At 46.1% G+C, this 26600-nt stretch overlaps 1 protein-coding gene across 1 annotated transcript in view; it reads right to left on the bottom strand.

The window, feature by feature from the left end:
- MARCHF4 (membrane associated ring-CH-type finger 4) overlaps window positions 1–26600 on the bottom strand; it is a 111464-nt gene that overhangs the window by 1403 nt on the left and 83461 nt on the right. The window contains exon 3 of the mRNA XM_067298577.1: window positions 20614–20806. Within this exon, the coding sequence (XP_067154678.1) occupies window positions 20614–20806 (193 nt within the window). The remainder of the gene's footprint in view (window positions 1–20613; window positions 20807–26600) is intronic.

The following is a 26600-nucleotide window of genomic DNA, read 5'->3' as shown; positions in this document are numbered from 1 at the left end:
TGAGAAGCAGCATGGCCTGCAACACTGTGTTATTCTTACTCACTGAAACTGGAGGAAACTGGAGCATCTCAAGTAGACTGACTTAGCTGACATGTTGCAATACAACTAATAGGCTTTGCTGAGCTATTTCATGTAAGGGTAGGGTTTATGCAGAATGAGGAGATCTGAGTCTCCAAGTGAGACCTTCTGGGGTAGTTAGTAATCATCTATTAGGAAAGCACCCTCGTGTCCCATGTGACTGCAACCAAACCAGCAGGTTGGATATATGCTGGGCAAGATAGCACATGGTTAACTTCATTTTTCTTAATAATGATGGCTTGGTCAGGATCAAGATTATCAGAAATGTTTCTGGGAGGAGCAGCTGTCTTGCTTATCTGTTGCAAGTGTATAAATATAAAAACATACAACAAAATACCCTCAGGATCTAAGAGTCAAGTCATGCCCAAACCAGGAGGTTTCCTTGACCAGCAGTGTGTGGGCAGAAGGTCACCACTGAACAAAGTGTTCACTGCTATCCCTGATGAATCAAGTGCTAGGGTTTTACCCTCCATCCAGCTTTTCCAGACTCCTCTGGTTTCTGACAGCAGCTAATTATTGGAGCAAACCTGTAATATATAAAAAATCAAAATATCTGAAGGTCATCCTGCCCCTTGGGCTGAGCTCCCCTGTACTCACTTATGGGATACAAACACCTAGTTTCTTAGAGATTACATCAGATTTTACAGAGTTTGAACTCTAACTTCAATACAGATTGAGTTTCTAGCCTTTCTGGTTCTAAACATAACTAGAAGCAATGCTGACTTGATCACAAATTAGCTTTAGGGGAACTCTCACATACATTTTAATGGGGTGCTGAGCCTGCTTAATGGCTGTAGAAGTAATCACATTCAAATCTGGCTATTTTGGGACAGGAAATGGAGCTGGGTGCAAAGATGAGCTTAGAATATGAACGATATCCCATAGACCACTGAGATTGCACAGATATAATCCTGTAGTGATGCCAGCTTTTCATAACCAAACACGATGATGTTGTAACACAAAAATGTGGGGTTTTGCTCCCAACTTTGAAACGTGGTTGAAAATTCTAACATTTTCTGATCAAAGGATCAACCATAAAAAGCAGGACTTTAGGGACAATCTGCAGATCCAGTAGAATCTGGAAGGATACAGACCTTTGAAGCAGGTCTAAAGTGGATTGGTCCATGACAAGGAACATTAGACATATATTTAAATGAACTGTCTGATCTGTAATGAATGAAATTCCACTCTGATCAATGACAGAGCCGATGTTTCTCTGAAACCACTTTAAGCAATGGATAAAAGAGCCCAAATTGAGTATTTTCTCCTTGGCTGTACAACATCCTCCATAGACTCAGATCCATTCTCCCAAGTATTAAACACTGAGCCAGGAATGTAAATCTATTCTTAATTACCTTATCACAAATATTTAATGCACAGCCTGATTCAAGAGGGTTGTTTATAAAATTCTTGTTTGTTTGCCTTCTAATTATAAATGTTTATGATCTTATGCAATTAACTGTGTGATGCTGATGGATGGGTTGCTGAGTCAACTGAGCACCTGTTTTCTTAGATAATTTTGGTTTCCAAATATTTATAAAAGTACAAAATAACTTGTTTTCTTCTATATTTGTTGGGCTCTAAATTACTTATCGATTTCCCAGTGTCAAGCTCAGGAAACTGTAAAATTAAAAAGAAACCAAGCAGAGGGGTGGGCAGGGAGGCAGAATTAACAGTGATTCATTTGCAACAGTGAATGCCAAGAGTAAGCAAGAGTCCATCAGTTTATATCAAGCTACAGGAAGTTTAATGCTCCTATCAAAACAAATTTTGTCCGCCTGAGTTAAATTGTATGTTGGAAGTATGATTGGAATTCCTATGCTCAGCTTTGTGCACCCCCTTCCAGAAATATCCCCTGTTGAGGATCATTCTTGTTAACTGAGGTGAATCTTTTCAGTTAAAGACCAGACTTAAGTGGAAAATCCTTCAGGAATAACTGTATTCTGCTAGAAGCATCCAGCTAGAAGCAACTATTCCAAAAGCCAAGTCCTGTTTATGTGGGGAAGATAACATGTTGGTGTGAACTTCTCTCTTTTCAGAAATGTCTATATGAGAATTTCATATGGATTCTGGTAGAGGCCTAATCCTTCTCCACTCCTTCCAAGTTCATCTTTCCCTCTTCTTCTTCACAAAATCTATTCTCAATGGATTCTCTGTGAAAGCCATCCTCTTGAGGAGGAAAATCTCTATGAATTTCATGCAAATCCATGTTGGTCCAGATTGTTATCTCATCCTCAAAAATCCTTGTTTGTGATGTTCATGAATTGAGGCGCCTTTAGAATGTGGGCAGTGAAGATGTGCTGTTTTCATTTGCCCTTTCCTATGCAGAGACCTGTCTGGACCAGCATCAGAGGAGATTCCTTGAGCTGAAAATTGTTGAAGGCTGGGGGGAGTATTCAGGGGAAACATCACATAAAATTTCCTTGTTCTTGTTTTACTCTTTAGTCTGTTTGTGGTCATTGATGGAGACAGGGTAGCAGGCAAGATGGATCCTTGGCCCATTCCTGTGTTTTTAGATTTTTTGTTTGCAGAGGGCTGTGTCATTAAGAGACTTCCCAGATGGCTCTGGAACTGGAGGTGGCCTATATATGTGGTGGGATCATTAGCCCTGCAGTGAAGTCTGCAAAAACAGTCCGAGTCTGATTGCATTGCCACATTTATGTGGCTGTACTGTTCCAGGACAAGCGATAGTATCTCTGAGCTAAAACTGGGGGAGTAGGGGGAAGGGAGAGGATAACCCAGTGCTGTGCTCTGAATTAATATATGCTGAATCTGGAACACCTATATGCACAGGAAACCATATTGATGTCTTTCCATTGAGTTCATTCTCAGTATATATTAGACTCAGACTTTTCTGCTCTTCTCATGTAGCTTTATTATTCGTGAGTCCATGCAGAGGCTTAGCCCATGGTCAGCTCTGTGGAGCTCTGTAGAGTCCAGGCATGAGAGCAGATACATGTCTGAACTGGTGATGTTATCCTGGATGAAGGTATTACTTCCCAGAGCCCAGAAGCTGCTTTGTGCTTCCCAGTACAGGCAAACATGACGGTGCCTTGGCAATAGGTTATGCTCCAACTACATTATATCACACTGTACACACTCCTTACGCTAGTATCTTGTTCTTCCCTTTTTACATTAAACATGGGAGAGCACCCAGCATGGAGATTCAGCCTCTGGTGGGACACCTAGAGACTGTCCTTTGCAGAACCATCACAGTAAGTGACCCAGCCCCAGTGAGCACAGAGCTGGTTCCAGATCGGATATAAAGCAGCAGGTGAGGATCATCAGTACAGGTTGGCTATGCAAGGGCTGTTTCAGTGCAGTTGTGTACACGATCACTGCATGCCCACAGCATCTGGAAGAGAGTAAGCTGATAAGACTGCAGACTCTGGGGAAAGACTTGTCTCTTCAATTTACCAACTACCCTGCTTTCATTTTCATCCCAGAACAGGAATAATCAGGCTATTTCTTTTCTAGCTGATCAAGATGCAGTCTGCAACAGAGCTAGCACTGGTGGAAGCAGTTTAATGTCCATGTTCTACTGATTGCCGCAGCTAATCTGGAGCTTCTGCACACTTGAAATACAAGAGAGTCGGGAATGGGAACATAATTAAGAGTGAGTATTAAGACCCAGAAATGAGGCTGAGCCTTGCAATACCTGCCCACAGCACACCATGATCCATGTGGGCAGTTTCCATGCCAGTGAGGAAAATGTTCTTGGTGCTGAGGGAGGACACATATAGACTATGTGCGGGGGGCCCTTTGCTAGAACTAGAGATGGGATTAGTCAGGACAGAGGTGGGCTGCCATCAGCAGGCCTGCTCCAAGACTGTTTGAAGGAGAGGCCTTCTAGCTAAAAGGGCTGTTGTAAAGCATGGGCGAGACCCAGATGTAATAGGGAGACCTGCATTTGTGGTGATCAGTTTATATCCCGCCATCCTGTGAGATTAACCTGAGCGGTTATGAGCCTTCAGTTTAAAGCAGTTTTGGAACAGCAGCTTCCCAGAAATGACAAGCAGTCAGCTTCTGCACATTGTCAGCCCCTACCACCAAGTGATCTTTTCACCAGGACCTTCAGCCTCTATTTAACCTTCCATTCTGTTGTTCCAACACTTGTAATACATTTTCCTAAAAGAGATGGATAAATTCTTTGGAGCAGAAGCTGTCTCTCTCTGTTTGCCACTAAAACTGCCAAAATAAGGTTCTTGATGACTGTGAGTGGTACAGTACCCCTGCACTGTCACATTATATACAGGAAGAAAAATCAGTACAATTCTTGATAGGTGCTCTGTCCTGCTTCTTGTAAAGCCTGTCCTGCCATCTGAGCCATTGTCTCTCATTTCCCACCTTCAGCAGTGCTTTCTCCTTTCTGTTTCCTTCCAAATACAGTTTCACCTCAGCCAGATGACTGCCATGCTTCAGCCTATTTCTGCTACTTTCATTGCTGTGTTTCAAGGGCAGATTACAGCAACTGTGATCAAAGCTTAGTATTTGCATCCACAGCAGTGGTGGCTCAATCCAAGGCAAACTAGTCCTGGGAGATAACGCTTTCATTGCTGGCCTTTCCCTTTATTGTCATCCTGGCTGAACACCAACCTTCTCTCCCTTTCCCTGGATTCTTTCATCTTTTGTGTCAATTTCCAGTTCCCTCACCTTTGTTTCCAAAGCTCCTGCAGCTTAGCCCTCACTTATCTCTTTGCCTTAATCTCATCCAATATGATCAGTCCTCACCCTATTTTTATCTTAACCTAAGAAGAAAAAAATGGTTGTATTGGTTCAGACAAAAGTCTGTTTATCATAGCATCCTGTCTCCAGCAGTGGCTAATAGTACAAGGAAGGGTATAAAAACAAGGCCAGCAGAATGTTTTTTTGGTAGGCTCTGCATACCACAAAGGACCCCAGTCACAGACAGTCCCTTTAGGCTCAGTTGTATTCCCTAACTATAGGTCTCTAGTGCAGGACAGTAGACTGCACTGACTTTTGCTCTGTGTTCTGCATTTGCTCAAGTTATGTTGCCCTCCACATCCCAAATTCTCATAATCCCTATGAGATTGCTCCATTCCAAAGTACTTTAGAAATAACCATGAATCTATGTCTCATGCCAGCTTCGCAAGTACCTTGCTGGTCATGTGGGAGATGAGTCACTGAGCTCCCAGTGGACCCTTCCAATACATACTACTTTTCAGTGCAAAGTACTGTACTCCCTGTACTTTATCAATCATTAATAATGCAAGATAGTCCTTGGTGATAAACCTGGATGAGAGAGTCAGAGGGATCTTTTCATGGAAACATGGGCTGGGAAAGGGGCATCTAGTATCTGGCATCCCTCTACATTGAAGCAGGGTCAATTCCAGCCAAACCTGACAAACTCTTTAAACAACCTAACATGTTCTTTAAATCTGCCAGTGATCAAGACTTAAGGCTGCAGAACAACACTCAGTAGGGAATGGGGAACAGGTTGAATCAGGGAGGGAGGGGAGCCAGCATTCATTCTCCTCACTCCTGTCCATCATCTCCAGAATCTCCTCAATTTGCCCCCCTTTATCTGCAAGTGAGGTCCCTAAAATGGTGCAGTGTCCAGTGCAGAGGGGAAGGATCAGTGCTGTACACCCAGCCTTCCTTTCAATACTCTTATGGACCAAACTGACCTGTGTTGTCACAGCATTGCCATCTTGTCTTTGGGATCTTGATTTCTCCTTCCTAAGTGTAGCACTTTGCACTTCTCTCTAATGAATTTCATCTTGTTGATTTCTCCACTTTGTCAAGATCATTTCAAATTCTGATCTGATCCTCCAGAGTGCTTTCCAAGCTTGGTGTCATCTGCAGATTTTATAACAGCACTTTGTATTTCATCATCTAAGCCATTAATAAAAATTATTGAAGAAAGCAGAGTCCAAAATGGTCCTGCTTGAAACGTGTACCCCATTTAACTGTACACCACTGACAACTACTATGAAAGCAGTTTTTAAATCAGTTGTACACCTGCCTTCTAGTTATTTAATCTAGACCACATTTCTCTGGTTTGTTTAGCAGAATCTTATGTGAAAGCATCAGAAACATTGTTCAGGTCATGAGGTATCAGACTGACTGCTTCCTCTTTAGCCATGAGAACAGTTACCCTCATAGAGTATGGTTATACTCTAGTGCTGATCAGTTGGTCATTTAATGACTTCTTCTAATATCTTTCTATGACTCAGGGTTAAGCTGATTTGCCCTTCATCTCCTTGATCCTCAGCTCCCACCTTCTTTAATGACAGAGATTATATTTAAAGCTAGATACCCAACTTGCATTTTCCCAGCTGCCATGCGCCTCCTGCATCCTCCCCAAGTTCCTCATGATAAAGAGCTCATGGGTCAGAGACTGCTCCTGCAACTTCCTCTGGAAGTTCATTAGGACATGCTGACAAGGACACAGCTAACTCATCTGAATATTTTTGAGTCTGTTCTTTTCTGATTCTGCCCTGGGCTCCTTTCTCCTCATTAAAATTATTTTAGTTAAGTTTTGAAGACTGAAACAAAGGCAACATTTAAGGCCCTCTTTTGCATCAAATATTATTTGAGTTCTTAGACTTGCCTTTTCTCCCCTTTTACTTTACATGTATTTATGGACCTGTTTCTCATTGCCTTTTGTATCTCTGGATGGTCATTCTGGGGCTCAGCTCTCTAACTCTGCTCCCCCATGCCTATGTGATTCCTAGAGATTTGTCATTAGCTGCATGCCCTTTTTTCTGCCTTTTATTTGATTCCTGCTTCTGATTTTGGGTCCTCAAAGGGCTCCTGATGCAGCCTCAGTGCTCTCTTCCCATGCTTCTGAACTTTCCCCTGCACAAGCACACTTTGCTGTCATGCCTTTAGTATCATTCCTTTTGGCAACTGCAAGCTGTTTGAGGCTCTTTTATCCTTCAGATTCTCTTCCCAAGAGACACACTCCCTGCTCTGGTCCCCTGAGGCTGCTGCTGCCTGCTTTTCCATTCCAAGACCATTATCCTCACATCATACTTTTCTTCAGCTCAGGAATGCTTTCTTTGCACAATCACTTTTCATGCGAACTACTGGTAAATTCAGATTTTCAGGGAGTTCTTTACTTTCAGTCAAATTCAAATATGAAGTATCAACTCCTTCATAATTGGGTCCTCTGCCTTCTAGATTATAAATTTTGTCCCCAGCATGTTTCAAGATCCTAGTGGATAGTTTATCCCACATGCAGGAAATGTTCAAGTAGTTGATGACCTGGGACTCCTGGTGCTGTCTTTTAGACATTTCTGGTAGTTGCTAGACACTGGACCAGTGAGCAGAAAGCCTGTAGTCAACAAGATGTGTAGCAGAAGTCTGCTCTAGATAACGCTGAAGCTGTAGGAGGAGGATGTGCAGACCGCAAAATGTCCAGCATTGAAATGTATATAGCATAAACTGCACATGTATTCATAGTGATTTGAGCTTGAGTGAATGCTTAGCATATGGAAAAAGTAATTAACTGATTATAATCATGGATTTTGCTATCAGTCATTCTTCATGCACATATTTTATTTCTAAAAGGAACTGACTAAATATGTACAGGTTTAAGCTGTGTCTTGGCTTGGCTGAACTGGGGTGGCTGCATGGCTGGACCCTGCTGACTGTTGTTGATTGCTGAATGATGTGTGCCCTCATGGAGCCCATGAATTTAAGGAAGACAAAACCCTCCTTCTTCTACTCATTGTCTTTTCAATCTGTTTACTGTAGTGGGACTCCACTGATACACAGCTTTCACACTGATGTGTATCTCATGGGTTGAGACCTCTGTGGTCAGAAGCATTGGCTGGGCAGAGCCCTCACCCACATATGCAGAAAAGTTTTTTCTAGCTGTCTTGATTAGGTATTTTCTGGAGGTATAGATTCTGCCTGGTATGATTTATTCCCTTTTGGATCAGTAACAGCTGGCGAAGGCTGGCCTCCAAGCCTTCATTTTCTGATTGACTAGCAAACCTGATGCTTATTTTGGCTTGGATCTTCTTAAACAGGCTGGGGTTCAAGGATGGCTGTGCCTCAAAACTTCCTCAACACCAGGTGGACCGGGACCCCCCACAAAGGCAGTGAAAGCCCTTCTCTTTCCTTGCCTCCTCCGCTCCATCTGGCAGAGCTACAGGAGCAGTGGGTCCCATCTGAGAGGGTGCCTAGGCTATGCCCCAAGTTCTGTGCAGTCATTAACACCTACCCTCAGATTCATCAAGAGCCCTGCTGGATGAGAGATGGCTCCAGCACGCTGGGATCGCAAAGGGTTACCGCAGTTGCTGTTTCACCAGATGAGTGATCGAGTGATCGTTACTGCCCTCACCCCATTCATTGCTGGGGCAGAGTGTGGAGGAGCTGGGGAAAGAAGGCAGCTCTTTCATTAAATCCTCCTGAGGCATTGATTGGAGTGCTTGGCCTGACAGCTGGGAGCATTTCTCCTCCAAGCAGCACTGTGATTTTGCAGGATGCTGCTGAATTATAGCAAGAGACAATTTCCAGGTCATGACCCTGCAACATGTCATGCATTTATATAGCGTCTTTCTGATGCAAGTACGCTGAAGTGATTCTATACACATGGGATGCTACAGGTTGCCCTCAGTGGCAGCAGCAATCCATCCCCACCTACACAGCATTTATAGCTGGGGAAGGAGGAACATTTTATCCAGTGGGTCTACTGAGCGGACAGAGAGGAACTTCCTGCCATGGGGCTTGTGGAATACGTGGGAGCTGAAGACAATGTGTTGTAGGAGCAGTGGGGGAGCTTTGTGGCTGTCAGGTAGATGTAAGCTCCTCTGAGAGCTGGTACTTCCATCCTAAGGCCACCATCCTCACTCATGTCCTCTGTCTATCCCTGCATTCCTCTACACGATTTGGGCGCTATTGTGTTGAGCTGGTAAGACCCAAAATGAGGAAAGGGTGGCAGAATTAAGGAGCTGATAGGAGGTGTCCAAGAGACAGGAAATTCCTTCTCATTCAACACTCCCACATGGTTTGTTTGAAATGGGAAAGCAGCATCAGTTGTCTGCAAGATGCCATCTGTGACAGAGGAGCAGGAATGACCCCAGGAACTGCACACAGTAAACCATCACTTTAGAAATGACACAGTATTTCCAGCTTTAACCATATGAGGTACCAACCACCACAACTTTCTCCTTTCCTGCCCAGACTCATGCTTTTACTCCCTGCCTCAAATCTGGGACAAGAAAACAAAACAGAAAATAAGAGCAAAAAAAGATAAAATAAACCCAAGAAAAAGCCTCGCTCAGGAAATAGATAAATGATAAACAAAAGCACTCCTGTAAACCCAGCTGGCTGTGAACAGCTACAACAAAATGGATGTCGTGCCCTTAAGGGCTCTCATACTCCTCTGGTATTTAATTCACAGCACATGATAAAGTAGAGGATTAAAGGGCAGTGTCTAGCTATGCAGGCAGCAATAAATGAGACTCTCTTGTACAAAGCAAATAAATAAAGACAGGAGCCCCACTAGCGGAACAGCCTTGCTTCTGAATCATACATCTCCAGCAGTCTTCTTCACTTGTGAGTCTACCCATAACTGTGTCAGTATAGGAAGGATAGGAATTAGAGGGATTTCCCATATATCCCCTTGTTTTCTTAAAGTTTCTCCTCCTTGCTGTGTAACTAGGATTTTTTCCCCGGTTTTAAAATGGAGATGACAACAACACCCCACACCTTGAAAGGGCTTTGTGCATGAGAGATGAAAGACACCAGTTGTGTGCATGTTAGATACTCATAGGTGTTTAAAAGAAGGGAGCAGAAAATCATTACAAACTTGATTGAACAGAGCACTGGCCAAATGCATACCCTGGTCTTCCTGTGATTTTATGGGTCTTCTCTGCCCTCAGATTTCCAGAAGTTCCTGACAGAAGTTAAAGGAGGTGGTTGCTCTTGATGGAGGAGAGAAAAAGCATAAAGCTTCCATTTCAGTATGCTTACACCATGGCAGTCAGTCCTCCAGGCCTGGGTCCTGAACCTTCCCTATTCTATTAGTAATGTTACTTTGTCCAAAGCGCTGCCTTTTCAGTCAAGCTGTGTCCTCATCTACTCCTGGGACATTTATTTAAAGACAAAGCTGGGCAACAGCACTGTTTTGTGTAGGACTTTGAAATACAGCTTCACACCTGCTTGGAGTGAAACTTGAAAAAATTATGTTGTCCCACAAAACAGAAGTATACGTATGTGTTTTCAGACAAATCAGAATGTTTCATTTTGACTTGAATTTTTTTCATGTTGTATTCTAATTATGATGCTGAATTTAAAATACTCAGCATGAAAAGTCATTTCTAAATGCTAAATCAGAATGATTTGCTTGATAGCGATCAAAATATGACATTTAGTTGTTGAAGGTTGACTGCCTCCTTCTCTGGTTTTATTAGGAAATGAGATTCTGGAAGAAAAAAGTGGATCTAGTCTCATAGTGTTTCATTTTCCAAGGAGCTGCAGGCTGTTTGAGCATGATCCCTCCAGACTGCTCCACTAACATCAGTAGGGACTGGTTGGGAAAGACAGAAAGGTCAGTACAGATTATCCTAAACAGAACATCCACAGAGTAATGTAGGGCACTTGTACTAAACTAATGTACCTAGGAGCACCTCTGAAGTTGCAGGTGCGAGTGTGCATTGTGATTTCTTCTACCTCTTTGTTAGAGTGAGACGTGAGCATCTTTTGCTTCTGCCTGGTGGGATGGTAGCCCAAGAACATGAGGCAGAAAGGACTCATGGCACTCTTTGACCAGGCCTTTCTTCCGGATAAATGTGACCCTGGGACACCAAGAGCCCACTTGCCTCTCAGTCTTCCCATGGCCTTCATGTTTCACCTGGAGTGCCTGTTCTAACCCCACCAATCCCCATGTGCCCTTTTTGGGTTCATTCAATACCTCCTGCTGGCATGAGGAAAGTGCTTGCAAACACAGCCTACCCTCACGCAGGGAGGGGGGAACTGGTGATTCATGGATAAGTAAAATAGTATGGCCCTGCCTTACATTAAACTAGCAACAAATGGCACTGGGCAGACGGTTTGTTGCCTGCCTTTCACCATGGTGTGGCAGCTAGCCCTGCAAAACCTCCTTGCCACCATCCTCCTGTCATTTGCATCATCTCTTTCAGCTCTTCTCCCCAGAGCACGGTGCAGTATTTGTTTGGCTGCTTTGTCCTCCACAGCCACGACAGAAACTTTCATTCCAGTCCCCAGGATTTCCATAAGATTTTCAGGAGTCTTTCCTCTCGGGTGCTGCAGCCTCCCTCCCCTCTCTGCTTCCCCGCAATGTCCCTGCAACTCTTACCTCACCTTCTCCCATTCAGATGTCTTCACCTCACACACAGGGGCACTATTCAAAACAAAGGAAAGAGATAGGAGCCAAGAGAACAAGGGCCAGAGTTACTGGGGGGGGGGGGTTGTATCATTAATAGTTTTTGTGTCCATGAGTATTTATATACTGCAACTGATCCATTGCCAGGCAGGATCCCTGGAATGGCAACATTTTCATCTTCCTGCTCTGGGTATACAAGTTTCTTCCACTGCAGCTGACGACCTTTTGGGGTTACAATGCCCAGCTGAGAGAATGCTGATTCAGACTGAAGGGGGCAGGCAAGAATTCATATGCATTTATGGGGTCAGTCAATGCTGAACTGAAAAGAATGAAAGCAGTGAAAGAAACTGAGAGTGGCTGAGCCTGCAGCAAAGGGAGCACTGGACCAGCCCAGTGGATCTGGGGATGGACTGAGCCTTGCAGGTCAGTGATGTGGCTGTGGCTGAGCAGAGTGAAGTATCCCACTGGCATAGTAAATGCCCAGGCCTTTGTTTCTGGAGGCTTCTCTACATCCGACAGGCCGCTCCACGCTGGCCCTGCCTGAGAGTTGTTGTTGTGGGTTTGTTGCTGGCTGCAAGTCTCTGCATTTCCTCTTCCAAGAAGGTAAGTGCTGGCTGGACTACTGGACACAGGAGCCCTGGCTTTATTTAATCTTACTGAATAACTTCATCAAACACTACATGTCCGTATGGGTATTGTACATCCAGTTCTGTCACTGGGCAGAGGGACTCAGGCTGTGGCTGTCACTGGTGAGTCTTGATTCAGGAAGAAAAGCACTGCTTTAGGAAGTAACTTCCAGGCAGAATAAACTTAGCAAAGCCAAGACTTTTTCTCATCAGTGAGGGAACACAGGCACTGCTTGGCCTGAGATCACCCATGAGCCTATCTACAGTATTCTTGATTACGAGTTGTTGTATATGGATCTGAATCATGGCTCTGTTGGTAGGTAGCCATCCCTACAGTGGAGGAACCGATCAGTCATTACTTTAAAAAGTGATCCCAGAGCCAGATTAATGTGACTTCTTGTTAATCTCTTACCTCTGCCTCTGGCTCCTGTTCCCTGTAGGGAATAGAGCAAAAGCAGCTCATCATCTACTCCAAGCAGGGAAGGACTTCCCCATGGTTTCAACTTTGATTACAGAGTTGCCTCCTCTTGCTACAGCCACAGTGGCCTGCCACAGACCACAGCCTCTCAACTCCAGGTGTAATGTGTGTGCTGGGACAGAGGCTCTAGCAGAAAGAGTGATGAGACAGAAGGCAGTTGGGGAAACACAGCCTGGCACACAGCGGAAGGACATGACTGCCCTTACAGTACAGCACAATATCATATATGTAGCTGGTGCAGGAGGTGCTATCAGCTGCCTGTGAAGGAACATCCTGCTGTGGTACAGAAGCTGACAGGCAGGTGAGTGTTACTGCCTCTGCCCATGGATGGGAACTTAACCCAGAGACATCAGGTACGTCCAGCACAGGATTTAGTGACAGGGTAGCATCATTCTGGTTATACCTTATCTCCCTCTAAAGCACAAGATACAGTTCACAAGCCAGAAGGATTTTCTTCCCTCTCAGAAAATGTTAATTATGTTGCCCTCATTAATTGCTAAACACATTGATCCACTGGAGCAGAGAGCACCATATGGTTATTCATGACAAAATACATCTCTGGAGCCCTGTTGCAACAGTGGGAAGCTATGAAGATAGCTGTGGCAAAAGACCATGGAGTTGAAGGGACACATGTAAAAGGCCAGGTGCTCTTCTGGCTGTGCTGGAATCCAAGGCCCTACCATGAAAAAAGACGTACAGATCTGGGTCCAAACCCTGTGGCTTTTTGCTCAGCAGTGATGTGCACCTTTTACAAAGAGCTGCCAGAACTGTATTGGAGCTCAGTACTCACATTATGCCCCTGCAGAAATACCCATTGGTGAAAACAGCACACATGCACACTCTCTAGCTGGCCCACTCTTCTCTCTTATTGAATAATCAATGCAGCATTAGATAAAAATAGTTCCCATCTTTCAGGAACAGAGGGGTTGCATGTCTTGGCTTTGTGGAGCATCCGACATTCCTGCCTAAGGGCCAAGAAGTCAGTCGGCAGATCAACTGTGCAGCTTCGCTTCTTGTGCTGCTGGCCCAGGTACAGAGCCCTTAATGAGTGGTTCCTAGGGACAGTTTCTGCCCAGCGAGGTTGGGAGCCCCACAACTTGCCCTGTCCCCCACTGCTCCTGTTTCCACGCCCCCTCCTTGCAGCTGATAATCAGTGATCTGCCGGACATGCACACTGTGGCTGGATGCATGCAATCCAAGATTCACAATGCAAAAAAAAGGCATCAGCTGCCTGCCTTTATCATATCTGCCTGCTCTGCTGGTAGCACCTGGATCCAGTCACTTCAGTTAGCTCCAGGTAGCCATGGAAAACTGTAGGGACCTTAAACTCTGGGCAAGAAGAGAGAGTGAGGTAGATGGTAGTGAGGAAGAGGTACTAGACTCTAACACAGGGGGGACAACTTCACTCTATGTTTCCCAAGCTCACCTGTTGTTTATCCCTGTCCTCACTCTCCAGCCAGCTAGACCCTGTGAGTTGCTCTATTCCCATGACTCAAGGGAAAATAATTAGGGCATGGGGTTTCTCAGAGCACATTGCCAAGGGAGAAACAGTTATGACAGGCCTCTCCCCTTTTCCCCATGGTTTCCATAGGAAGAATAGAGTGCTCAGATGCAAAGAGTGATTTTAGAGGGAGGAGAAAGAACAAAAGCAGGAAAATATCAGTTATGAGGTTGTTGTGAGCAGGAAAGCACAGTGTTATCCACAACACCCTTCTGCAGAACAACTGGTGCATGACCGGAAGCTTCACTACTGCCCATACAATGGTCAGCAGATGCTAACAGAAGAACCTTTTCTTTCAGTCGTACTAACATACATGAAGCTGGGCTGTCCATCCTCACCCTCATGGGACTGTCTTTCTCTCTCCTGGCCTGTTGGCTCCATTTTGGATGTTATCTGAGAGAGGCCTCTCTGACTGCAGGGACACCTTGGCTATGTCTATTTTTAAAGAGACACTCTGGGATTGGCTCATAGCAAACATGATCATCATGCTCCCAGACCCTTCTGCCCCTGTTTGCAGGCAGACTGGACAAGAAGTGTGTGAGCAGTGTGGCAAGCAGTGCATTAAGATGAAGAGCATGGTGGATCTGCCTACTCTCATGGATCTCTTCTAAGTGTGTTGAAGTCATTCATGTTCACTGTCTGGGTTGGTCTCAGGCTTCTCCTCCAAAGGCATTCACTCAACTTGTCTGCCTTGTGCTCTTCATTTAGAGTGTCATCAAGTCAACACATGGGTTTGGTGCCTCCCCAGAGATTGTTCTCTACTACTGTAGCAATTCTTCCTACTTTCTACCACAGGGGACAGTACAGACCTGAGAGACAACATCCACTTTCCTCTGGAAAGTCAGATCATCAATACAGATGAAGACCAAGACCCTGAAGACACTTAACTTTATGGTTTCTCTTGATTTTGTTGGGAATTTGGCCTCTAAATTGTTTGGATGCTTAGGGCCCAAGTGACCTGGCTAAAAAACACTCTGAGGCTACCTCAGCCTGGCATCTCCTCGATGAAGCAAAACCCATTTAAAACGAAACCACATTAGTCTTGGCAGGAAGCTTGAATTGTGACCGTCTCAAGGAAGCTCCATTAATTACTGTTCCCATTGCACTATGAAAGATCAAATGCTGTGGATCAGTTTTAATTGGCTATTGATTTCTTATGTTATTACCTACGGTTGTGCTGAGATGCCATCAGATGTACTGGATGCTTTTGATTATTCTTCCTGGCAGCTGGAATTAAAAACAGCGGGCACACACTTCCTGATCTATAATGGATTGCCATGGTGTGCCAATGAAAATCGTTGGCAGGATGAATGGTCCTGCTTTGCTTGTCTCTTGTGCTATTGAGCTGCAGTGCAGCTACTGTTGTGAAGGCAAATACCTCAGGGACTGGCTGCCAAAGAAAGCTTCAAAGAACATGAGGATTTAGTGCTTACAAAAGTGAGCAACTGACAGCACCAAGGCAGGGGTGAGTCAGAGTACAAGGAGTGGATGGGCATGGACAGATCAACAGCTACCACCACACAGTGATCCAAGGAAAGGCAGATCAGATTGCTGCTTGCATGACTGGGGATAATTCCCCCCAGCATGCCAATCAGATGGATGCCCATTTGTGAGCGCATACAGGACTGCCCACACAAACCATAACAGCTACAACCCTGTGTGTATAGCCTGCTAATTGCCCTCCTGAGATGCAGTTCCCCCTCAGAACATATCTGGTGATTTCCTTAGCCTAGACTGTGACATGCTCTCATTAGCTGGCAGAGTTCCTCCTTGTTTAACAGGAGATTGTTTTCTGTCCTCCTGACCCCAAATGACACTTTAAACTACAAACACTGACTTTCCCTAATTGCACCTTGACAGAGAGAGAGGCAAACCCCTCCTTCCTCTCTCCAAGGACTGCCATTTAATTAACAGGCAGGTATCTCTCAGGATTTACAGCCCAGCTTTAAGCTGCTACTTTCTCTATTCAGTACCTCAGGCCTGTGATGACTCACTCCACTTATTTTTACATTTTGATACCTGCATTTCTGCTAATCCCTCTCTATGCCAGCTTTCTGGATTTACCTCTCATGGACCCATGGGGAAAGCAGTTATTCCAATGAACTGTCCACATCTCCCTTTTCATTCGCTTCCTGGTTATTGATCTCAAATATTTATGTTGCAGATGCCTTTATAGCAGAACAATACCTGTGCTGGCACTGTTACCAGATTCTAGTTTAATACAGTTCTCATATCTGCCCTATAGACATGACCAGAGATAGCACACATGAAAGAGAGAGAAATCAGAGTCAAAAATGTTTGGGCTGGCAGGATATCAAGATGGCTAGTCCTCCTTCCCAAACTGGGATCAACCCTCCCCAACCTTGACAGTTCTTGACAGCTGTTTTTCTCACTAGTTCTTAAACAGTCCGGTATTGGAGACTTCCACAATTCCCAAGCAATTCTTTCCAGTGATTTCTACCCTCCTGTTATACATCCGAGAGCAAGGGGGAGAACAGTGTTGAAAGAACAGCTTGCACACCTTGTTCAGAGGGATACGGCTTCTGGCACCTGAGGCCAAATTCTTTGTCCTGATGGTGGTGAGCAGATTCATTTCACTTTGATTGTGGTTCTGTTTCCATGGTGGATGAAGGGGTAGCAAATGGTATCCCTTACAGCTGTCTTTGCTAAGTGTGCTGGGATCTAGAGAAGCCCAAAGAAAACTAGTCTGTTACTGAATGTTAGAGGTTGAGGGTCAGCCCTAAGACCTCTGGATTTTAATGCATGGATCAATAGTCTCTGAGTTAACAGCCCTATTTTGAGAGCTCATCTTGGAGCAGATCTCAGACTGTCTCAGATCAGGTGCAGCTCAAGTAAAGATCATGAGCACCAAATGGTCTGTGCAAATCCCACATTTGCACATGCACCCGAGGGAACTGTATGTGCAAGTGAGCACTTGTGCCCTCACCTTTGACTCCACATTGGAAAAAACAGTGTTGCCATGGCATTACCCATGCAAACTGCCATAGATACCTCTGCTGTGGCAAATTGCTACATAAATCCCTTGATGAATGGCAGGGACTTGGCAGAGAGGAGATCACACAAAGCAGCTGGGGAGGTGCATTTCCTGTTTGGCGATAGTCAGGATCTCTGCAGATCTGGTGTCTTCTTCAGCTTTGAAACTCTAAGGTGTCAGATTGTGCCTTGCTGAGCACCTCTAGTGACTGGGTGTGCAAACCCGCCTCGTGGACAAATGTCACTAGCTCTTCAATGGACATGAGAAATCTAAGAACAACCAAAGTTGGAACTAGCAGGAACTGTGGAGGAGCTCTGCCTTGGCACACCTGCATTTTAGTAAATACCTTGCTTTTCAAACCTCTACCCCTCTGCCAGGGAAAACAAAGTGCAGGGGGAAAGAACAATTGGAATTCATACAATTAATGTAGGACCTACAGCATAACATTCTGCATACTAAGGCTGGCCAGCCTGTTACCAAACAAGGCACCAGTGCATGTTACATTAGCTGACCACAGCAAGTGTAACGGAACTGAGTGTATTTACTGTCCTGCTCTTTCCCCATCACTGAGCATTTCTTTGTTCCTAAATCTTTCCTATCCACCTACAGGCTGGAAAGCAAAAGGGGAAAAGGGGCTGGAGAGTGGAGGAGGGGAAACCAAAATGCACAGACTGTGCCCTAGTATTTCAAGAGCTGTTGTCATTGCAATTATCCATGAGAGGTTTTATCCTGAAGTTGCAGAAGTGGAACTAAAGCCCAAGGAGGGATAACAACAGGCTTTGGGCCATGCTAGCAGTCAGGAACAGAATTCTGAACCTCCGGAGCCAGCTTTGCCTGACTGTGATCAAAGACATTGCAGGAGGCTGCAAGGTTTGGGAGAAGTATAAACAGAGGGAAAATAGCTGTTCCATAGTGAGGAATTCACTGTGAGGCTTCTCTGGAGCTGGCATTGATGCATCCATTGCAGTCAAGGAAACCTATAATTAATAAGGAATTAAACCCAGTTGTTGAGTTCCCTTGATCAGCCCCATCTGCTGACCTGACCTGATCTCTCTGCAGGACAAATCAGCCTTTTGACTAGTACTGATGCAGCCCTCTGAAATCAGCAGGGCTGTAGAGATGTCACTCAGAAGAAAGACCTGACTGTATCAACAGCCAGGGAGTCACAATTCTCTGTGAGGACCTCATTTGTCACTCCATTCAACCTTGAAGAAGAGGAAGAGGAGGAAGAGGCAGGGAGGAGAGTGAACAACCAGTCTCAGCCTACCACTGCTCAGAGCTGCCCTTCCCCTCCACTGCAGAGCAGCGAGCAGCATCAGCCAATATGGATTGTGGCTGGATTGCATGATAAATGCATATTGATGCATGATAAAAGAAAGTTTTACACGGGGAGGGCGCAGAGGCCTGGCTTCATGCATATACTGACATTTCTAGTGAAATGTATACAATGTCTCTGGTGGTCCCAAAAAATCACCTTTCCTGGCTGAACATGAGTGGGCTGCCTGGCAGTACAAGCAAACATGCTGCATACAGCAAGCGGAGCCATCTCTGGTGGACACTGCTCTGAGGTGCCAGGCAAGAGAAGCCACGTATGGACATGTTAACTCAGTCCATCTGGACCCCTTCCCATTTCCTTTTGAGTATATGGCCCACTGAGACTCCCAGCTGTGCAGGGAAGACTGTAAGGGAAAGGGCTGCCTTAAGCCCTGACTCTGAAACGTTTCTGGCAAGGGGATGGCTTGCTCTTTGGCTGTAAAAATCAAAGTTTCCAGTTTAGGGCACTAAGCTTAAGGGTGGGGTTGCATCAGTGGGATGCAAAGGAGCTTTCTTTCTCCCAGAGCAGTTGGAGAGGATAAATAGATTCCAGATCCTTAAAAAAAAAAAAAGAAAAAAAGAAAAAAACAAATAACCTCAAATCCAAATCTGTCTGCCTGGTTCCCCTTCAGTTCATGGCTGGTATGTTTTGTTCTCCACCAATGGTGTGGGAGGATTTAGCTTCTATTGACAGATGATGAGCTAATCAGTTCCCCTCAGCTCTTGAAGCTTTATCAAAGCCAGCTAATCATGTTACTGACATCCGTCCAGGCCAAGGCTCTCCACTTCCATCATCAGCCAACAAGGCAACACACATGCACACTGCACCAGCATAGGGGTCATTTTGCTTCCAGTCCCAATCTCACTGACAAGAGGATGTCAGCAGTGGCTATATGTACCAATATGGATGCTGCCTGTCTCTCTCTCACCCGCCTTTGCCACTCCTTATTCCTGGAGATGTGTGACAGCATCTCATGAAGAAGCAGGATGATCTCTGAGGGTCAAGCTCATGTCTGGTTACCAGCACAGTATTGGCAACAGTGGGAAGAATTGGTCTGGGTTTTGACAGGCCCAAGTCCTATTCTAGAAGGATGCTGAAGCCAAGAGCCATTTGAACCCAGACACTGAGGTGTGTTGTCCAGATCTTTCTCCTTGGCACTGGGTTTGTTTTACTTCTGTACCCTCATTTCACCAGCTACTGCTCTGTGATATAGTCTGTACTGCTTCTCCTGAAGGTTGAACGGAGAGCTGTGCTCTTTTCCTCAGGAGTGCTTCTACGCACAAATACAGATCTACCAAAAAAGAGAAATGGCTTGTCCCACTGAATTTCTGGGATTTATACCTTCTGCTTTACACCACTGATGGAAGAAACCTGTCACGAGGAACTCTCTGGGACCATCTTTGCTTCCTGGCAGGATCACTTGAATCAATGTTACCTGGTAGCCTGTGCTTGGGTGGACAGTGATCAGGAGCACATTTGGAGATGGAGATGTTTACTGGACTATTTTGGTAAATGTCACTCTTTCAATGGCCTGGCTTGATGAGTGCCTCTGCCATTAGGGATCACCAGCTATATCCCCCCTTCTGGCAAGTCTGCACTGGGGTTACAGCTTGAGGTCTTGGGGAGACACTGCTGCACCCAGGCTGTCTGTGGGCAGAGATCTCGCCCTCACCCCCACCTCCTCCCACACCTCCCTGCACAGATGGCTGGCTCAGAGCTGCTCAGTGCCAGGGGTTCTGTCCCTCTGACAAGGATCCTGGGCTGGGCCATGACTCAGGCTGGTTGGGTCTTGCAGCTCCAGGAGGGGCAGCTACCCCTGCCAGTCAGAGACACTGGGCTGGGGAGCCGAGCTGTTGCATGTGGACAACTTGCTTCTGGTTGCTGGGTGCAAACCAGGCCCTGTTGTACCTAAATATGGGGCACTCCTTAAACTACCTATTTCAGAAGGGAAAGGAGTGTCTTTCCCAGTGTTAATCAATGGCCTCACACTTCCTAACCCCCCTGTCCTCTCTGCCCTCTTCTTGCTCTGAAGAGAGATTCATTTCCCTGGTTTGACTTTCAGTGTGTTTGTGCAGTTGCTGCAGGTCCCTCTGCCAGCCTGGCCAAGGAGATACCCCAGGGCTGCAGAGGTGAGCAGAAAGCATTGTAAAAAAGGTGCCATGAAAGCAAAGAGGGAGAAAAGCAGGGGGTTCAATCCGAGCAGAGCTGTACAGGCCGGCTCTCCATGTGCCATCTCCCGCTCCTTTCTGGGCGTGAGTGGGTGGGCGACATCCACCGTGCCATGAGATGCATTCACCCACCTATACAGACAATGTCCATGAAGCCATACATTCCATAGCAGATCTGGAAGAGCAGGTCCTGGCGCTGCCATTTGGCTGAAGGACTGAAGGTCGACCAGATGAGCCACGAGATACTGGCGATGAGGAAGAGGGAACCCAAGATGGCCGCTGCTATCTGAACCTTCTCAATGACTGTCAGAGAGATGGCCTGCCACTGCAAGGGGAGGCAGGGGGAGAGGAGAAGGGACAAGCGGGAGGGAGGAGGGAAAAAAAAAAGAGATTAGTTAGATGGTGAACAGCACTGTTTTACATCGTGGTAGTTTGGAGATCCCAGAGAGCACCTGTGACGTGATATGTGCACCCTACACGTAGATCCTTTCAGGCAGTGCTGAAACGCAGACACCTCTGGTAGGGAGCGTGACAGTTGTTTCCTGACAGCATGGCCCCACGTTTCCTGACAGCATTTCAGAAGAAAAATGGGGAAGAATCCTGCATCTCACCAAAAAAGGCACAGAAAGCTGAGTCAGGCAGCATGGACTGGGGGCAAGATACCAAAAATAGCATCCCCACAGCAGCGGGTCTGTGATGGCCATCACAAGCCAGAACATTCAGTTGCTACCTGAAATGGAGGCCAAGGAGCATCCTGGGGCCACAGCATCCTATTGCTGTGACCGGAAGGGCCCTAGAGAGTTGAGCTGTCCTTTAGAGGTCTTGCATGTAAGCCATAAGCTGGTTTCTGTGCCACTTTGTGAGATCTGACAGGATCACAACACTAGGTAGGATCTCGCTGAGGAAATGCACATCCCATAAAACATGTTACAAACAACACGAGTTGCTGTGGTCAGGACTCCTTGCCTGTAGGGTGATGACACATTGAGGCTGTGTTCCAAGGTAAACAGCAATGCTTCTTCCTCAGAACAAGAAAAAAGTAGAAATAACTCCCCTAAATCCATTCATTATGTCAAATAGCTCTGTATAACCTACAGTATAAATATCCTGAGCCTGGACTCCTCTCTGTCATCCAGAATAAGCCCTCCCTACTCTTATTTACACTGCTGAGAGAATGGCCCTGTAAAAACTAAGAGCTAAAATTGCTTTCTCTAACAAGATTTGGGGACGTGGTCCATGGCTGCTCCTGCAAATCAGAAATCAAATGCTTAAACAGGCTGGGGAGAGGTAGTCTCTTTTGGCATTGAGGTATATAGGCCACCTGTAGCTGTGAGACACATGCCCTTGAAATCTCAGTGGGACTGGCAGAAGGATAAATAAAGGTGGAATTCAGCCTCTTGCAGATATAGAGGATTCAAAGGAACTGAAAAGCTTTAGCCTGAATTCAGCCCTCATTCAGTGTTCCTGTGAAGTGGTAACTCTGGAGAGCCCAGATCAGCCTGCCCATCTGTCAGGCACACGCTGAGACAGCAGGGTCACCTGTCAAGCCTTGTGCCACCATTTCAGAGAGCAAGAAGGAAGTTCAGTTGCTGGGTCCTTCTTGAATGGTTGGTGCCTCAGGAGAGTCCAGGCCAGCCAGGAGCTACCAGTGTTTTTGGACTGTGGACGTGACTTTGAGCCCTGCTCGAAGGGCAAAAAGGATAATGGGAGACATGCTGGGGCAGGCACTATGACATTGCTACAAGTCCAAAGACCAGAACCCTAACCTGGATGCAGCCCCCTGCAAAGGGCTGCCTTTGGAGAGGAACAGACAAGAGCTTCAAACTGTTGCTGAGGTGTGCAGTTGCATCTGGAAGGAGATTACTTGGCTTGACTCAGAGGTGAGCTGAAGTGTCCGCCTCTGCCAGCCTTGGTCCTTGGCTCATATCCTGCAAGGGCAGGCAGCCTTCAAATCAGTTGTCAGGGATGTGCAGTATCAGTGAGGTGGGTGGTACCAGCTTATCTCTCAGTTGGCCACAAGATAATATAGCCATAAAGCTCCTGAACAGAAACAGACTGTATCCTGCTGAGCCAGGCCTGGGCTCAGCTAACCGCAGTCTCCTTCCTGCCATCCACTGCAATGGCTGGCCCAGCCAAATACAAACACAGAGCACTGAAGACATGCAATGATCTCTTAAACAGCCCATTCCCACTCTGCCCAAAGACCCAGCCTGCTCCATACCTCCACCAAAGGCAACCACACCAGTGGCCCCTTCATGCCATGAAGAACATGAGGTAGTGAACAGCCCTCTTTCGAAGGCTGGGAGCTTGGTGGTGCCATTCATGACCGGAGGATCAAGGCCAGATGCTGGAGTCCAAAAGAGATGCACAGCCATGCAGCTCCTCTCCTGTCATGAGACAGAGCAAAGGCCATTCCAGGGCTAAGAGGGGGCAATGGGCCTTCTAGCATCTGTTTCTCTCAAATTAGGATTCTGAGGATGGGACCAGCAGCTACACAGTCCTCCCATCAGCGCTCTTCAGCTTCGTCCTCACAAGACTAAGCAGACGCAGGGCAAATCAGCTACTGGTATCATCAACTCAGAGCTCCAGGACTACAGGTGTGTGTGTGTGGGGGGGGTATGCGGGTGGGTTTGTACTTTCACCTTTGAAGCTTTCTCCAGATCTTGTCTCCCCTTCCACTAGCTCTGGCAAATATTGAAGAAGCAGGAATGCCTTTCAGTACGTAGTGCTATGTGCTAAGGTTTTACTGCTAGTCACTCATGCTGACCCATGTGCCTCTGTGCCAGCCAAATCATTCTGCATCATTTCTCTCTTGAGAGGAGGTAATGGACTGGCCACTCACTGTCTGTCTGGCAAACTGCAAGGCCTGTGGCAGCAACAGGTTCTTCCAAGGTAATAATTAAAGAAAAAGAAGCAGCAGCTGATTTCTACAATTAACAGCCATGTACAACTAGTGTCACTGCTTTTTCCAAGACAGGGAGATAGGTATATTACTGAAATTGTTATACTATCAAAGAGGACATGGCTCAGGGCATAGAGAAGTTACACTCCTGAGTGCAAACTTCAAACCCAGCTCTCTTCAGCTGGGAACAGGGAGGCTGAAACACAGGCAGGACTGCTGCCTGACACTGCTCTGCTGGTAGCAGCTGCCAGGCAGTTCACTGTGGTGATAATGAATGAACCTGGAGTCCTTCAGCCATGCTGGGTAGTAGGAGACTCTCCCCCAGCATCTTGCGCTAAGTGACTGTGACACACACAGCAGCAGTCCTGACTCTCTTCAGGAAGTGGCACTGGGGTGTGATTACCCTTTGGCAAGGAGGTAAATGGGTCAGAGCTGAACACTGGGCAAAATAACTGCTTGCAAAAGAACTTAATGTTTTCCAAAAAAAAAAAAAAGTTTTATTTCCTCTTTGGCAACACTGAGAACTGCAATTTATCATCACACCTAGCCTGGACCACCAATAACCATCAAGAGTTGGAGGGTTTTTTAATCTTTTAATTCCATTTTGTTATACATCCTCGGGTAAGAGGTATGTACAGAGAGAAAAACAGGGGCCATACAGAGGGTAAAGCATGTTACCCAGTGAAAACATAGACAGAAGTGTCCAAGAGTTGTTCAGAGGTGGAATGTGATGATGAATTTTAGCTGCAGGAGGTGGGCCTGGTGCATCCCTGCACTGACAGTCTCAGGGGCTGATCTCTATCACAGTACTGTGCCTTTCAGATTTCATAACAGCCCTTAGATAATCACCCATTCTCCTAATCCATCTCTATGATCTTTAAGGCCAGCAGACCAGGGATTTGGTGGGTGACCCTAGTGGCCTCAGGTCACTGCTACAGCTGCAAAAAGAAAGGTCTTAGCAGCACTGCAGCATCCTTTTACTGGCACTTTTGAACCCCCCCAGAGCTCTTTGCTTGAATGCCTGGTTATAGACACAAACTCCTCCCTCCAAATCTCCAACTCAAACATTCATGTTCTAGCAAGGTCACAGTGTCAGGGAGTCCCACCTTGCAGAGGAGAGACCTCAAAATGAGCCCTTCTATCCTCAGCTTAAAATGACTGCCAAGTCCCAGGTAACTGCTAAGTTGTATTAGAAGTTCACCTTTAACAAGTGGCAGCTCACCCAAGTTGTCAATCAAGAGAATAACTTCTAGTCGGGTAGAAAGCTCTACAGATGATCTGCCACTGCTGAACAGGGCAGAACTAAGGAGCTGGTGGTACCAAAAAGCTTTAAAGGCTCCTATGGGATAGCAGGAGCAGCTTTGTGAACTCTGCGCTTACAATGGCTTCAGAGCATGCTGAAGCAGCTCTCTGCTTGCTCTCTGTGCTTGCCACCCACACTGGAAAAAGGACTCCTTCCCTCCAGACACTCTGAAAAAATGTCCTCTTTCACTTAGGAGCTGGCTGGCTCTTCTCTGCTACCGTGCTTCTTGGCTGACTGCTTTGGCACAACACCCAGATGTGAATGTGCAAAACACCAATCTCTCTTGGACTGTTTTCCCCCAATTTTCCCCAGTTTCCCCAGTTGCAAAGCTCTGTGACCCAAATGCCTCAGAATGGGTTTGCTAGGAGCCCAGGTCAGACATTTGCGAAGATCTCAGCCAGGGGTCAAGCTGGGGCCTGTCCCTGCTGGTCATGCCATACTTGTTCTTTTGCACTATTTTGTAATTTATGTTTTAAACTTGGGACAAGGCTGTTTCCCTGTTTGCTTCAGTGCTTCTGCTCAGAGACTTGTGACTGAAAACCCCTGTTGGAAATGTAACGCTAATTAATAATGTCATTATTATAATATTTAGGGCCTGATCTGTATTTCCCTTTGTCTGGCACCTACAGTCTCCAGATATTCACAAGCACCAACATGAGCAGATCCAAAGCATATATTTGCCTGCAGAAGAAATCTATGTCTTACTGCAGCAACTTGCTAAGAAGACTTGCTTGCTAGAAAAGCCTTCCTACACTCCTCTGAGAGCTCCCCCATCCCTGCCTCAGGCAGTTCAGTTTATTTTTATTGCTGTATCTGACACGTCCCCTTAGTATGTATCATTAACATCCTGAGCTGTGCTAGTCAGCAATTTCATTTTCAGGCCCACGATCACAAGCAGGCAGCGTTTTTTCCTAGAAGGATAAAGTGGACCATTCCCAGCACTGCTTAGGTCTGACTCTCCCCTTGCTGCTGTCCCAGGACCCTGGGAATCCTCTCCAATCACCTTTTGGAAGATGGCTTTTCTTTCTACAAATTCACCAAACAAATTTATCCTACAGCTACAATAGCTCCCTTGCTGTACATTTACAGATCATGTTGCTTATTCAGATACTGCAAAGGCAGCAGGGAGGAAGGAGGGTCTGTTCCCAAAGCACCAGGGCTGTGTAATGAAACATGTGCAGTGATGAAACCCCCTCTCCCCCATGTGCCACAGCATCTAATAAAACTCAGGCTACGGTATCTGTGTCCTAGAAAGCCCCTGTTACGAGGCCCATCCCGTGATATCTCTGTTGCTATGACTGCTCACAGTGCTTGCACACTGGAGCTGAAGGGATGAGCTCAGCAGGAACCAACCAAGGCTCATACTCAGGACAAGAGATCCAGCAAACAGGGACAACTAGGAGGCTCCAGTGAACTTGTCTCTGGCCTTTTTGCTCGGGAGTTCAGGCTGAAGTTCAAGCACTCTGGTGCCTCAGCTGCTTTTCTTGTGGATGTGGGAGTCCTGATGAAGAGGCCACAACAAACAAACATTCATCAGCTCTTAACGGACCACCACCACAGTCAAACTAGAGCTAGAGGAGAACTGGTAACAGATCCCAACCCCAGGACTGGTTAACTGAGGATCTTTGGAACTGAAACAACCCATGAGACAGAAAGAATCAGAGACAGCAAGTGTAACCAGAGCAGAAATTCCCCAGACTTTAGAGAGCTGGAGGTCTGGAAAGGCTGGTTCAAGCTGATCTTGTTTTCACTAAAATCAGAGGATCTGATCCTGCTTTTAAAAAAAGTGAATGTGGCTCATCAGTGGTTACTAAGGAGGAGGATAGAGGAGATCCAATGCAGAGTCCTGTCATGGTGGATAACTCCCCCACCACATATCAGCACCAAAGTGCCTGCAGTGTTATTAGATGCTTC

Source organism: Apteryx mantelli, chromosome 6, assembly GCF_036417845.1.
Source record: "Apteryx mantelli isolate bAptMan1 chromosome 6, bAptMan1.hap1, whole genome shotgun sequence".
Classification (NCBI taxonomy): Eukaryota; Metazoa; Chordata; class Aves; order Apterygiformes; family Apterygidae; genus Apteryx; species Apteryx mantelli.
Note: the sequence above shows the minus strand (reverse complement) of the source record. Positions and strands in the feature narration are given on the sequence as shown.